Source organism: Saimiri boliviensis, chromosome 4 (assembly GCF_048565385.1).
Source record: "Saimiri boliviensis isolate mSaiBol1 chromosome 4, mSaiBol1.pri, whole genome shotgun sequence".
Taxonomy (NCBI): Eukaryota; Metazoa; Chordata; class Mammalia; order Primates; family Cebidae; genus Saimiri; species Saimiri boliviensis.
This window is the reverse complement of record NC_133452.1, coordinates 108,606,854-108,620,283: the sequence shown is the minus strand read 5'-3', so window position 1 is coordinate 108,620,283 and position 13,430 is coordinate 108,606,854. Positions and strand designations below refer to the sequence as shown.

At 38.5% G+C, this 13,430-nt stretch overlaps 1 protein-coding gene across 5 annotated transcripts in view; it reads right to left on the bottom strand.

Annotated features, from left to right (window-relative positions):
- PHIP (PHIP subunit of CUL4-Ring ligase complex) overlaps nucleotides 1-1,076 on the bottom strand; it is a 185,400-nt gene extending 184,324 nt beyond the window's left edge. For 3 of the 5 annotated variants that reach the window (XR_012517301.1, XM_074398033.1, XM_074398036.1), the window contains exons 1-4: nucleotides 794-1,075; nucleotides 620-678; nucleotides 465-494; nucleotides 213-272 (exon numbers count right to left, since the gene is read on the bottom strand). Coding sequence is in view for 4 of the 5 variants with exons in the window: in XM_074398033.1 (XP_074254134.1) it covers nucleotides 213-272; nucleotides 465-494; nucleotides 620-678; nucleotides 794-833 (189 nt within the window). In the remaining variant the exon portion in view is untranslated. Of the gene's footprint in view, nucleotides 1-212; nucleotides 273-464; nucleotides 495-619; nucleotides 679-793 lie in introns of all 5 variants that reach the window. The other 2 variants (XM_074398034.1, XM_074398035.1) reach the window with 2 other exon arrangements.
- Nucleotides 1,077-13,430: the final 12,354 nt, after the last annotated feature.

The following is a 13,430-nucleotide window of genomic DNA, read 5'->3' as shown; positions in this document are numbered from 1 at the left end:
AATAAATTGTCCGCAGCCCCTGCGGCCCCGGGGTACTAGTACCCCCGGCCGCTGGCCCCGCAGCCCCCGCGCCGGCCTCCCAACCCTCCCCGTGGCCTTTGGAGCTTTCACGTTCTAGGGCCAAGTTTTTGTCTCTGTAAAAAATTGCGGGAAATTCAATTTTTATTCGACTCAGGGAAAAGTTTCTTTGCTCTGCGACGTGAATGTCTCACCAGATTCTGGTAGGTCCTGGGATGCTCCTTCCCGGTCCAGTCGGTGCGCCGGGGCAGCAGCTGCGGGAAGAGGACGCCCCGTGAGCCCGGCCCCCGGCCCCTGCCCGCCCGCTCCCCTCCCCCGCCCGCCCCGCGCCCCGGCGGGGACCCCGAGCCCCGCGCCCCGCGCCCTGGCGGCGGCGGCGGCGGCGGCGCAGCGGCCCAGGGGCGGCCGCGCGGCGGCGGGACGCGCCGGGCCGCCGCCGCCCTTACCTCCTTCTCGGCCACCTCGCGGATCAGCACCTGCAACAACAAAGCGGGGAGAACTGAGCCCCGCGCCCCGGGCCGCGGCCCCGCCGCCGCCGCCTCCCTCCCCCACGCCCGCGAGCGGCAAGCGCCGGCCCGGCCCGCGCCGCGCGCCGCCGTACCTGAGCCGCCTGCTGACAGGGTCCATCTTCCAGGAACCGGGCGATGAGGAAGTAGAGCTCTGCGCGGGAGAGAGGGGCAGGGAGACACGCTAGCTGAGCGGCCGGGCGGCGGGGGGCGGGGGACCGCGGGCGGAATCGCCCGGTGCCAGCGGCCCCGGCAGCCCCCCGACTTACCGGATCGCAGCTCCGAGAGGCCTTTCCTCTCACAAGACATGTTTATGGGTCACTTCAGGGCCGCCGACGGGACACCCCGCCGCCGAGGGGAAGCGGGGACGGTGCCGCCGCCTGCCCTATAGCTGTCAGTGTGTGTTCACGAGCCGAGCCTAGGCTCCACCATTCAAGCAACGGCGGCGGAGGCGGAGGAGGAGGAGGAGGAAACAACAACTCTCAGGCAGCGGCTACGGCCGTGTCCGCCTCCGCCGCGGATCCCTCCGCCACAGAAAGGAGTCCGCCGCCTTCGCGGCCCCGGGCTCGGCCTCGGCTGCGTCCCGCGCCCCCGCCCCCCGGCTCTAAAAAAGGAGTGCCTCCGACCCCTCGCCCCCAGCGCTCTACACCGGGCACGGCGCGACCCCCACGCGCTCCTCGCCGCAGGGCGTGCGATTTATTTATTTATTTCCAGTCGGAGAAGATGTCGGAGCCCGAGCCGCCGGTTGGCTGGAAGGCGCTTTCTCTGTGGAGGCCGATAGTGGCAGGGAGGGGGCCGGGGACGGGTCCGCGGAGGGATCTGACGCACACGGCGCCGCAGCACAGGCTCTATTCAGCGGCGCTGGCTGGAGCTGAGATGGAAGTTAGTTTCTGTGTAGCAGAAATAGGAAACAAATGAAGCAGAACTGCCCAAAGAGGGGAAATGCCCCGAGGATGGGTCTCACTCACCCGCGTACACAGACACACACGCAGAGAGCACTCTCAGGCTGGGCAAACTCGGGATCGCGCTACCCTGCCCGAGTTGAATGATAGTGTTTGGTTTCTGTCTCTTGCCATGTGCATGTGTATAAATGCTGCGGATTGGCATCTGTGTAAGTCTTGTCCTGCGTTATTTCTGCAGCCTATGCAAGTGTTGTGTAATTTATTGGAGTGCTGTATATTGCAATAGAGGTTTGGGCTGCTTTTTGTTAAGCACTTGCGTTTTGCAAACCCGTTATTTGCTGAAGCCACCTTTGCATATTTCTTTTATTACTGCCATTGCTTTTGGCGTACGTTTTTTTAAATGTTTTTTGTTGTTAAACGGGCAAAGCGAACTCTTAATTTGTACTTCAGATACTCTTTTTCCTTATTTCAAAAAGGCTACTGATGGCTAATTAGGGATTTGGAATTAGAGAACCTTAAAGCTTTTTTAGGTGTTTACGAGAAGGGAGAATGTAAACCTGAGGGAAAGGAAAGGACGCTAATATTTATCTCTTACTGTCTGGAGGTAATTTAGTAACAGATCGATAACCTACCGAAGGATATTGAAAGAGTATACTATAGTTTAGCCAAGGTGAATAGTGATTAAATAATTTAAATAATCTGTGTGTCTTGCAGTTGACTTCGTCATGCTAATTAATGGCTTCTAATTTGAGGTGTAAACCATTCCTGTTTACAGTTAATCACGGGAAGACTTCTTGAAAACTGACAAAAAGAGAAAAAAATAATCTTTCGTAAATTAGTATGTAATTACCGGTTTTATATGCTAAATCATACATCTGTGCTTTGCTGATGAGGATAAGGGCCTTGCTTTTTAAAAAAACGAATACGGGTGAAATTAATGGAAACAATGGAAAAAGCCATTTGTTAGAAAACAAGGAGACCAAATGATATTTATCTCCAGATGATTTAAGCACTTTCCAAAAAGACTTGAGAGTTCAATTTTTTTTAAGGATTGCATTTTAAACGGAATTTGGATAGTCGTTCTTTTGTTAACCTTTAACAAAAGATTCTTCTTAAATTTTTTAGATAATATACTGCATTTTATGTGTCTGGTTTAAAAAGGTTATTTGTGGGGAAAGGACCAACAAGCTGTATTGTGGCTTTCTAGATTGTTTCCTCAAGCCTTGTAACCTCCTAGCTCCTTACATTCCTAGTGGGAAATACTTGCTGCAAATGCCTTGGGCTGCACTGTAAGCCCAAGTGTGCTGCACCGGTGTGATACCCTATACTAAAACATCCAGAAATCATCATACATGTAAGGAAGAAGAAATAAAGCCTCAAACCCTTTGGAATAATAGGACATAAAATTGCCTTTTGTAACTCAATCTTAAAATAAAAATGGAAGGTTACCATGACTTGTCCTATTGCAACCTGGTTATCAGAATAACTGTTATTTTTTTAAAAATATGGCTATTCTCAAATACTGAAAATAGGCATCTTTAAAGACACTTAATTCTATTATATTATAGGTAAAGTAGCCTGCTTCTAGGTGGTTAGCCTTGAAAACATAGGCTGAAAAGATAGGACATTTTGTATGCCTTTTTGCAATTGTATTTATTTCTAAGACCGATGCTATTTTAACTTAACTTTTTAAAAAGTATTCTTCAAATAATTGTAATATTTTACATGATCATGAACTTCTTCAAATAAATAGATTTTAGAAACTAAAAATTGTAGTAGGATTTTCTGGTTTTGAAACAAGCTTGAAATGTATGATTCTTACTAATAGATGTTTTATCCTTGTGATTGAAAATAAACCAAAATAAACCAAATTATGACATGGAATATCATATTACTCTGGGTAAAGTATGCCATATATATCTTGTGTGTGTTATGTAAACATAGAAAACTAGCATGATTATCTCATATATTCTGTTCATTTAGAAGCCACAAAAGCTTTCACCTAAGTATGCTACTAGTACTTAGCTCCTTAAAAAATTTTTGGAAAATCCCCCTCTTAGTTTTCTAAACATGATGCTCCTATCATTTTGATTAACTTTTGACAGTGTTACAGTTTCTTTTTCAAATACCCAATTTGAAGATAGTTGTAACCATCCCTTTGAACTATTGTCTAAGAATATATACATTACCTGCCAAAAATTAAAACTTCTTTTCAACCAAATAAACTATTTGTATTTAACAATAGATATTAAATTGAAGTTTAGTAAGTCCTTTAAATGTAACAAATACTCCAAATAGCCTTTTTAATTTCCTTAATCATAAAAAAATTCTGAATTCTAGCATTGACAGTTAATTATAAGATTTATTAAGTTGTTTATTGTCCTTACGTTCCCACAAAGTCTGTACATGTCAAATAGAAAGTCTTATTTAGAAGTTCTAGATTTTAGTTCCCAAAGCAATGACTCTTGCAGTTTTTTTTTTTCAGCTCTTTTGCGTATAAGGATAGTTCAGATTCCATCTATATCCTTTCCTGTTTATTTTAACATGTCTATGAGCTCCAAACATAAAATGTCCCTTTAAAAAGATCTCCACGCAGTTTAAATAACAAGGTTAACAAATAATAGTAAAAGTTTGGAAAGCCAAGAGCTAATGTTTTTATATAATATAGTCTCTCTAGGACACATAGAAACTTTTCTTAAAACAAAAGTTTATGTGAAATTAATCACTTTACACTTGGCATCACATGAAACATTTAACAAAATTTTGTATTGATCTTGTAAGCTATTATTTCAATAAAATAATCAAATGCTGTCATTTCAATTATTTCTGGAACAAGATGGGATGGTATTTATAAGTACAAAAATTATACATTTATGAAATTTGGTTAGTCTCCACTTGTATGGTAAATAACACATAACTCAAAAAATTTCTACAAATACAATTTGAAAATTTCATGTTAAATCTTGTTTTTGTTTTGATGTTTACATTTCTTCTATAGTAAAAGCTTTATCCTATGAAATGCAGAAATGTAAAAGTAGAAAACACTCTTCTCTCAAAAATACCTTTTAAAAAAAAATACTCATCTGCCCCAAGAACAGAAAACAACTGTCAAGGATCTTATTTAACAAGTCACACTCCTCCCTGTGGCGTGCTCCCCAATACTGCATGTTTCTATTCATGCTTATCTGACTTTCTGTCTCTCTTACACACACACACACATCCTTCTTCCTTCATAAAGCATGAATATTTATCAGGTTTGAAGCACATGAGCAGATATACTATTTGGCTACTACAAAAAGAATAGGGATAACCAATCTAAGTGAGCCATACCCCATTATTTAACAATTTTTTGTTATTTAAAGTTAACAATTGTCCCTTATATCTCTCTGAGGAACTTTTTACATACATTAGAGCATGTTTCCCTTTAATGTGTAACAAATTTTATCTGGTCCTCAACAATCATATTATCCCTTATGTATTTAAATGTTAGTAATTCACTCAGTCTTTTTTTCTCCAAGTTAGATAATTCTAGTTTATATTTTTATAAGTCTTAATTTGCACAAGAAATGCACATCTTCATGGGTTTATTTACATAGTTTTTTTTAAATGATCATTTCATGAGTTTAACAGTACAATTACAAAGATTAAAGGAGAAAAACAATTTTAGAACATATTCCCCTAAGATTTGGAGCAACACAGTGGATGAAGCAGAAAAAGCTGTTCCAGATGGCAGGAAACATAAAGGAGAAGTCTGTAGGCATGTTCTATCATAGGAAGATGTCTGATGGACTGGGAGTGGGCTGGGTTGAACAGAGAACAGTGAAAGGATAAGGTAAAGTGGGGAGAGGAGCGGAGACTGGGTGCAGAGGCTCTGGTAGTACACTATTATCTATGTGATGTTAAGATGACATTTGAGAAAAACAGTTACATAGTCACTTGCCTTTATATGTGCCTAAATCCATAAACTTCAAGCACACCAAAGAAAAAGCATTATCGTTATAGAAAAGGAAGGGGAAATTTGATCTTACAAACAGAAATCTCTGCATAATAAAAATAATGAATATCAAGGACACCAAAGTAGACACTACTGATGACAAAGAAGAACAGGTGTTTGAAAGAATAAGGACTGAACAGTCAGGGCAGCCACAAGTCTGACTTGAGACTCATACATAAGTTCTAATTCAAAATTGAGAATAAAGCCAACTTAGATTTAACTTACTTTGTAACCAAAAATACTCTTATTTTCTGAATTCCTATGAAACCTAATTATACAGTCTAATTTGTATATTGTATTTGTTTTACTTCATATATAGGTGTGTGTGTGTATACTTGGCAAAGGTCCCTGAATTATGTCCCTTTTGCTTTATTCCCTTTCACAGGTATTGTCATGTATGTTTGTTGAAACAGTGACTAGCTATTACAAAAAAATTAGTTCTGTCATACTTATAAAATTTAAAATATCAATACCAAGTAGATCTTTCAACCACGATATGTATGTTAAAATGTAAAAAAAGCTTATAATTTGATTTTGAGATTACACCTACAATTCTTGTTGCACTAACAATTTTCATGCTTACACTTGAGTGCCTAAAAATATAGGTGCAGATGAAATGCCTATAGTGGATTTTTAAATGCTCCTCAAAATTTACCAACTGACAATGATTTATAGACAAACTACAATAGCCTTTAAATGGAATATTGTGGTAATAATATATGTGCTGTTGCCCCTTAACAAGGTATCAAAAGTAATGCCACTAGCCATCATTAGGGAAAATCTTTCTTAAAAACGTTGAGTAAGTGGCATCATACGAGAAGGAAGAAATATATTATCTTTTTGTCTTATCACAGTTTGTACATGTTACACTTTACACTTGTTTTCATCATTCAGTGTTTTGGGTTTTTTGGCAAGTACCTGTATGAGAATTCCATATTTCCCTGATATTCCTGCATTTTCAGCTTTTTTCCAAGTGTCTTTATAAAAGTTTCCTTCTTTTCTATCAGTGAAATGTTAGTTTCCAATGGTAAACCAGATATGGAAGATAAGATATGTAATTATTTGGAGAAACAATTCCCATGTTATATTTTCAGTCTGGATATATTCTAAGAACTCTAAAAATATAAAAATGAATCTATTATTTCCCTATATAGTTGGGACTGTCACACATTAAAATCTTCAACATCTCTTATTTTCAGCTGCCATGGTTATTATACAAAAGACTAAAACAATTTAAATAATTGGTGTCAAAAGGAGAAAAAAATATGTAGCCTGCCTCCCTGCCTCTCTTCCTTTCTTCCTACCTTGCTTCCCTTTTTCCCTCCTTCCTGCTTTCTTTCCTCTGTTTTTCCATAAGGAAAGAAATGAGGTGCTAAGTAGCAAATATTTGCTGTTTATGCAGTATGTATTTGCATTTTTATGTTACCATATTTTTCTTATTTCAACATTTTTGCCAAAGTCCAGGTAAATGTGGCCTCTTCAGATATTAGATATTACTGAGTTAGAGGAATTATTAATTTTTTTTAAAGATTTTTTTCATCTTTCACACTCTAATTTATAAAGTTTTCAGGACTTACATAAATATAAACCTCTCTATCATTAATATTGCCTAACTTCACTTCTTCGAGATATTTAGGTATCTTGTTTCATTTTCATTTTTAGATCCAAATCCTATCTAAAAACAAAACAAAGTTTGTGTTGAACATACAATGGCAAATTTCCATGGCACAATAGTGAAGATATTTTCCCCTAAAGCCTATTAGCAGGCATTCTATTAGAATAATAATTAGAAAGGTAATTTCCTGTTTTAATCGCCAACTTTTTTCCTGTTATTATCATCTTTTCCCTTTTTACTACTCATAATATTTTAATAGAATTTTTTTTTAATGTTAAAAAAGATGAAAAAAATAAGAACTTCTGTCAGAAGTTCTGGTGTTCTACATTGCTGTGAAGCTGTGTTTCTTTTCTCCTGAGCAAAATTATTTGAGTTGACATAGAAACCAAAAGTCAACCTCTAACATCTGTCCCTTGCTCTTATATGTCATTCCTACTACTATAGTATCCTCATTGCAGCATTCTTCCTTTCTCTCTGTGTGTCAGCTGAAGAACGATCATTTAAATACTTGCAATTTGACCCTCATTATGTACTTTGTTCCAACACATGGAGATGCCCAGCTTACCAAAGACTGATAATCTGAGGCAGCAATGACCCCTCTAACTGCAACATCTGGAAAGCAAAGGTTTCATAATCTGGCCAGCCTTCAGAAATTATCAGTTATTAAAATCTGACTGTTTAACAGCAGTAACTCAATTTATTGAATGGATTGCAAGAGATATGAACCAATCACTATCTATACCATTCAGATTTAACTACAAAGAATTCACATTTTTAAAATAGAAACAATGAATACTTATTACATATAGACTCTGTTTCTGTATCTTAACCTAATTGTTTTGAGTACAAAATACATATATTTTACAATGCTAGCAGGAATAAAGTCTGCCAAGTTATTTTTAACAACTTGGAAACAACATCCTAAAACTTTGTGAAATAATTGCTTCAGTGTGATATAGGCTCATGCATTTTTTTTTCAAAACACTTTTTCAGTGAGGTTATGACTCTCAAATTTTAAAATTAACAATTAATTTTTAACAAGTTACTTTTATTTATACAATATTATTAACCATATAGAGGTTTGAGTCAAGTCCTCTAGCCACAAGTAGACTGAAACTTACAAACTAGAGTCACAAGCTGCATTGACTCCAAAAAAATCTTAGTGTGCAAATTTTTTTCTTTTAGTTTTTTTAGGTTACAAACATTGTCATTCATTAAAAGTTTAGTTGGTTTTTTTTTTTTACTAACGTATTTATGCTTCAACACAGTAATATCTGGAGTCTAGAAATCAAGTCACTCACTTCGGAGCAATGTTTCAAACCTTTTTATTATGGAAAAAAAGGTCAGACATTCAAAAAAGCAAAGAGAATATCAAGATAACCCCCAGGTTTTGAATTCCCAGTGTTCACAATTATCCACATTTCAACATTCTGGCTTTTTTCTATCCTCCCCAACCTTTCTTGCTTGAATATTTTGAAGTAAATCTCATCATTATTCTTGTAAATAATTCAGTATGCAATCCAGAAGCAAATTCTTGACTAAGCTACTGTATTGATTGATTGACTCATTTATTTACTGTCTTATATATTAAACATTTGTTGAGCTGCTATATTCCAGACACTATATTAAGCCCTAGGAATTGATTAGCTGGGCCATGTCATTAGGATCCTTAACAAGAAGTTCTCTGATTATTGGAAATGTAAACTGCTAACAAATATCATTCAACTACTTAAACCTCAACCATGATGCTTCATGAGTCCTGGGCAGTTCTTAGTATGTTATGTGAGATACTTCATGATCTATCCACCTCGAACTCGCCACACTCAATTTTATCCACCAGACCATAATCACTCTAAATTCTTTCTGTATGGAAATGTTTAGTTTTCCAGATATGCCTCCTTTATTTTTTTGCACATACTGGTCTCTCTATAACCTTTATCTCCAAACCAGACCAATTCCATATGGTTTTCAAGAAACAGCCCATTCTTTGCCCCTAAACCGTACCCTGTGTCTTTCCTCCCAGCAAACAAACAAGTAGGTGTTGATCTTTTGTACTTCCAGAGAATCTTCTGTATATCTCTACAGTGATATCGCATTCAGATAGTTTATTGTTTTATAGTGTTCTTACTAACTAAACTAAGAGGGATTTTTAGAATAGTTTCTGAATTTTAGATTTCTGTATGCCCATTATGTGCAGCATTTCAGAATACACAACAGGTATTTAATAAATTCAGTGGGCTTTTTATGTGTTTGTTAAATAAATAAACTATGGTCATTTCTGCAGGTATTTTAGGGTGGTTCCTAACGATAATTCCAGTTTCCCATAAATCACAAGAGTAACAAAATCCAATGGAACCATTGGATTCCCTTTGAAGGGAAAGAAACAAAGTATTTGTTGTATTTAGAAGAAACACCAGACTTCCATGTGACATTTCAATATCAGCTCTCTCTTCTCAGTCTTCATGACAGTATTATTTGAATATAAAATGAAGAGATAATTTGATCACTAAAATAAGGTCACAGAATACAAAATAATAGTCAAAATAAGAAGGCCTAACCTAATGAACAGCAATTCCTCTTTTACCCCTTCAGATTTCCTCTTGCCACTTGATATGGTTTGGCTGTTTCCCCATCCAAATCTCATTTGAATGGTAGCTCCCACAATTCTCACATGCCATGGGAGGGAAAATGTGGGAGATAACTGAATCATAACGGCAGGTCTTGCCTGCATTGTTCTCATGATAGTGAATAAGTCTCACAAGATCTGATGGTTTTATAAATGGAAGTTCCCCTACAGAAGCTCTCTTGACTGCTGCCATGTAAGAGGTGTCTTGCTTCCCCTTTGCCTTCCACCATGACTGTGAGGCCTCCCTGGCCATGTGGAACTGGGAGTCAATTAAACCTATTTTCTTTATAAATTACCCAGTCTTATGTATGTCTTTATTAGCTGTGTGAGAACAGACTAATATACCACTTAACTTTAGTATGTCTTTTTTAGTACATATTTCTTGCATATCTTTTATCTCTAACATCTTGTGCTCTCAAGAATCAGAGGAAAAACAAACACGCATGTAAACAGGGTATCAAATAAACAGAATGGTGCATCAGCAAGGCTCCACCAGCAAGTGGAAAAGAGGGTCTGGGCCATTACTCCCTTAATTGTGGCAATTCCATACATAGGATCACAGAATTTTAGAGCTGGAACATACCCTATAGATTATCTAGTCCAAATTCCCTTTCAAAGAAGTTAAATGATTTGTCCAAACTCACACTGTCTTTTCAAATTTCAGTCAGGCCTGAAATCTTTCTGAGATTATTGGTGAAAGGGAAGGATAGCTGAATATCCAAAAGAGAATACTTTAGCATGGAGGAATCAACATGATTTCTGCATGAGAAATAATGTTTATAGGTTTCACTAGAGTTGTTTCAGGGGATAAATAAGCATGACTAAGGAGATTTGGAGAGAAAGTTTATATTTAAACTTTCAAAAAGCTTTATGAAAGTTCCTATATCAGAGACTATTTAGACAATCCCCATAAGACACTGACTTGGAGAGAAATAGGGAGAAATTTTAGTAGTTAACAATATAGACAGAGAAGAATCAAGTTTTAATTCTGTCTCTTACTAAGTGGCCTTGTGGAAATTATTTCACCTTGCTTAACATCATTTTTCCACAAATAATATAAGAATAGAAATTTTACTTAACTCACAGGACTGCTGTGAGGATTGAATGAGATAAATAATAATGTCTATAATAAAAGCTAACACACATTGAGTATTTAGTATGATACACAGTACTACAAGATATGCTACACATTGTTCTAACTACTTAATAAATATTACCTTATTTAATCTTTACCTATAAGGAAAGCAATGTCCCCCCCCCAACACACACACACACACACTTCAAAGATGAAAGAACTGAGGTAAAGAATGATAAAATAGCTTGTCCTAAGTCATGAATTAGTGAATAATAAAGTCAGGAATAAAACCTAGGAAGGTTGGCTCCAGAGCCTTCACTTTTAGCCAGTCAATCTCCCAACTCCTGTGCTATTAATATGCATAAACTCTTTTCAATGCACAGAACTAGGTACATAATAAGGGCTTAATAAATGCTTGATATTACTTTTTTTTTTTTTTTTTTTTTTTTTTTGAGACGGAGTTTCGCTCTTGTTACCCAGGCTGGAGTGCAATGGAGCGATCTCGGCTCACCACAACCTCCGCCTCCTGGGTTCAGGCAATTCTCCTGCCTCAGCCTCCTGAGTAGCTGGGATTACAGGCACGTGCCACCATGCCCAGCTAATTTTTTTGTATTTTTAGTAGAGACGGGGTTTCACCATGTTGACCAGGATGGTCTTGATGTCTTGACCTCATGATCCACCCGCCTCGGCCTCCCAAAGTGCTGGGATTACAGGCTTGAGCCACCACGCCCGGCTGATATTACTATTTTTATACTTTCTTATGTCGACAAAGAAAGGTATGCCTAATATTGACTAAAGGCCTACTCTAAGCATAAGGTATTCTATTTACAACTAACCTGGAAGGCACACAGGTGCCCATGGAGATTTCATGACTCGCCCATAGTCAGAAGCCAGTAAGGGCAGAACCAGGATTCAGAAGACATTGGTCTTGGTCCAAAGCCCTGGTTGTATTACTACATTCCAACTTAAACTCTTATTTGGATCAACACTTTTATTTGTTCTTCCTCTTCTACCAAAAAGGTGCTTAGATGTATTAGTATGTATCTATATGAGATATAAGGCACATATATGCTCATTATCAATGTTTTATTTGACCTACAGGTGAGCAAAATTTAGTAAGAGAAAATAAGAATAACAAATAAAGAATTTAGCCAGTTTTTGAAAAATAAATGGATAGCTAATGTCCCGAGTCTACACTGGACCCAGTCAATTTTCATGTCTTAGAAGATGATGGCGTATACAAATACACGTTAACATTTATTAGGCCAGGCGCTGTGGTTCACGCCTGTAACCCCAACACTTTGGGAGACCAAGGCGGGCGGATCATGAGGTCAGAAGATGGAGACCATCCTGGCTAACATGGTGAAACCCCATCTGTACTAAAAAAAAAAAAAAAAAAAAAAAAACTTAACCAAGCATGGTGGCATGTGCCTGTACTCCCAGCTACTCGGAAGGCTGAGGCAGGAGAATCACTTGAACCAGGGAGGCGGAGATTGAACCAGGGAAGCAGAGTTTGCAGTGACCTGAGATGCCGCCATTGCACTCCACCCTGGGTGACAGAGTAAGACTCCATCAAAAAGCGAGCAGACAGGCAGGCAGGCAAGCAAACATTAATTGATTTTCAGTTGACAATATGTTTTTCTCAGGAGGAAAAAACCAAGCCAATGATGTCAAATGGCAGGATCCAAGATGAGTTGCTAGATAAGGTATTTTTGAGTCATTTAGATTAGTCCATGCAAAACATTGTCCTAAAAAGTTTCTATGTCAAAACCTAACGCAGAGTGTCAAAATGAAGAGTAATGGAAACATAAAGTATTATGACATGGTACTGTACATCAACATTAGATATATTTTGAAGTTCTAGTCACTACACTTCAAGGAATACATAAGGGTAGAAATCATCTAGAGAAAGATAATTTAAATGATGTAAAGATATGGAAAGTTGACTGCTGGAAAATAGACTAAATATATTCACATCATTGAAAACTGAGAAGGGATGTAATAAAGTCAGGATGAAAACTGATAGGATAAACACAAAGTTATTCATTGAAATCTAGAATTCTAGAACCAGCAAGTACCTTGTTGCTGTTTTTGTTAACCTCTGAATAGTTCATAATGTATCTCCTGGGAGGAAGGGTATCTTCTACAGGATTGCCATGCATTATCACGCTTAGGAAATTTTACATTAATACTATTACCTAAAATATTACCTAACAGGTAATCCACATCCAAGTTTCTCGATTGTCCCAATAATGTCTTATTGCCCTCTTTCCTCCCTTCCTTCCTTCTTTCCTTCCTTCCTCTTCTCTCCCTCCCTCCTTCTTTCTGCCCTTTTCCCTCCCTCCTTCTTTCCTTTTTTCTCCCTCCTTCTTTCCCTTTTTCCCCTCTCTTCCCTGTTTCCCTCCTTTTCTTTCTTCTTTCCTCTTTCTCTTCTTCCCTTTCTCCCTCCCTGCTTCCTTCCTTCCTTCCTCCCTCTCTTCCTTTCTCCTCCTTTCCTTCTTCCCTTCCTCCATCCCTCTCTCCTTCCTTCTTTTCTTTCTTCCATCCTTGCTTTCTTCTTTCCATCCTCCCTTCCTCCTCCCTCTCTCATTCCTTTATTTCTCCATCTTTCCTTTCTTCTTTCCTTCCTCCCTTCTTCCCTCCCTCTATCCTTCCATCCTCCCTTCAATTCCCTTCCTCCCTCCCTCTCTCCCT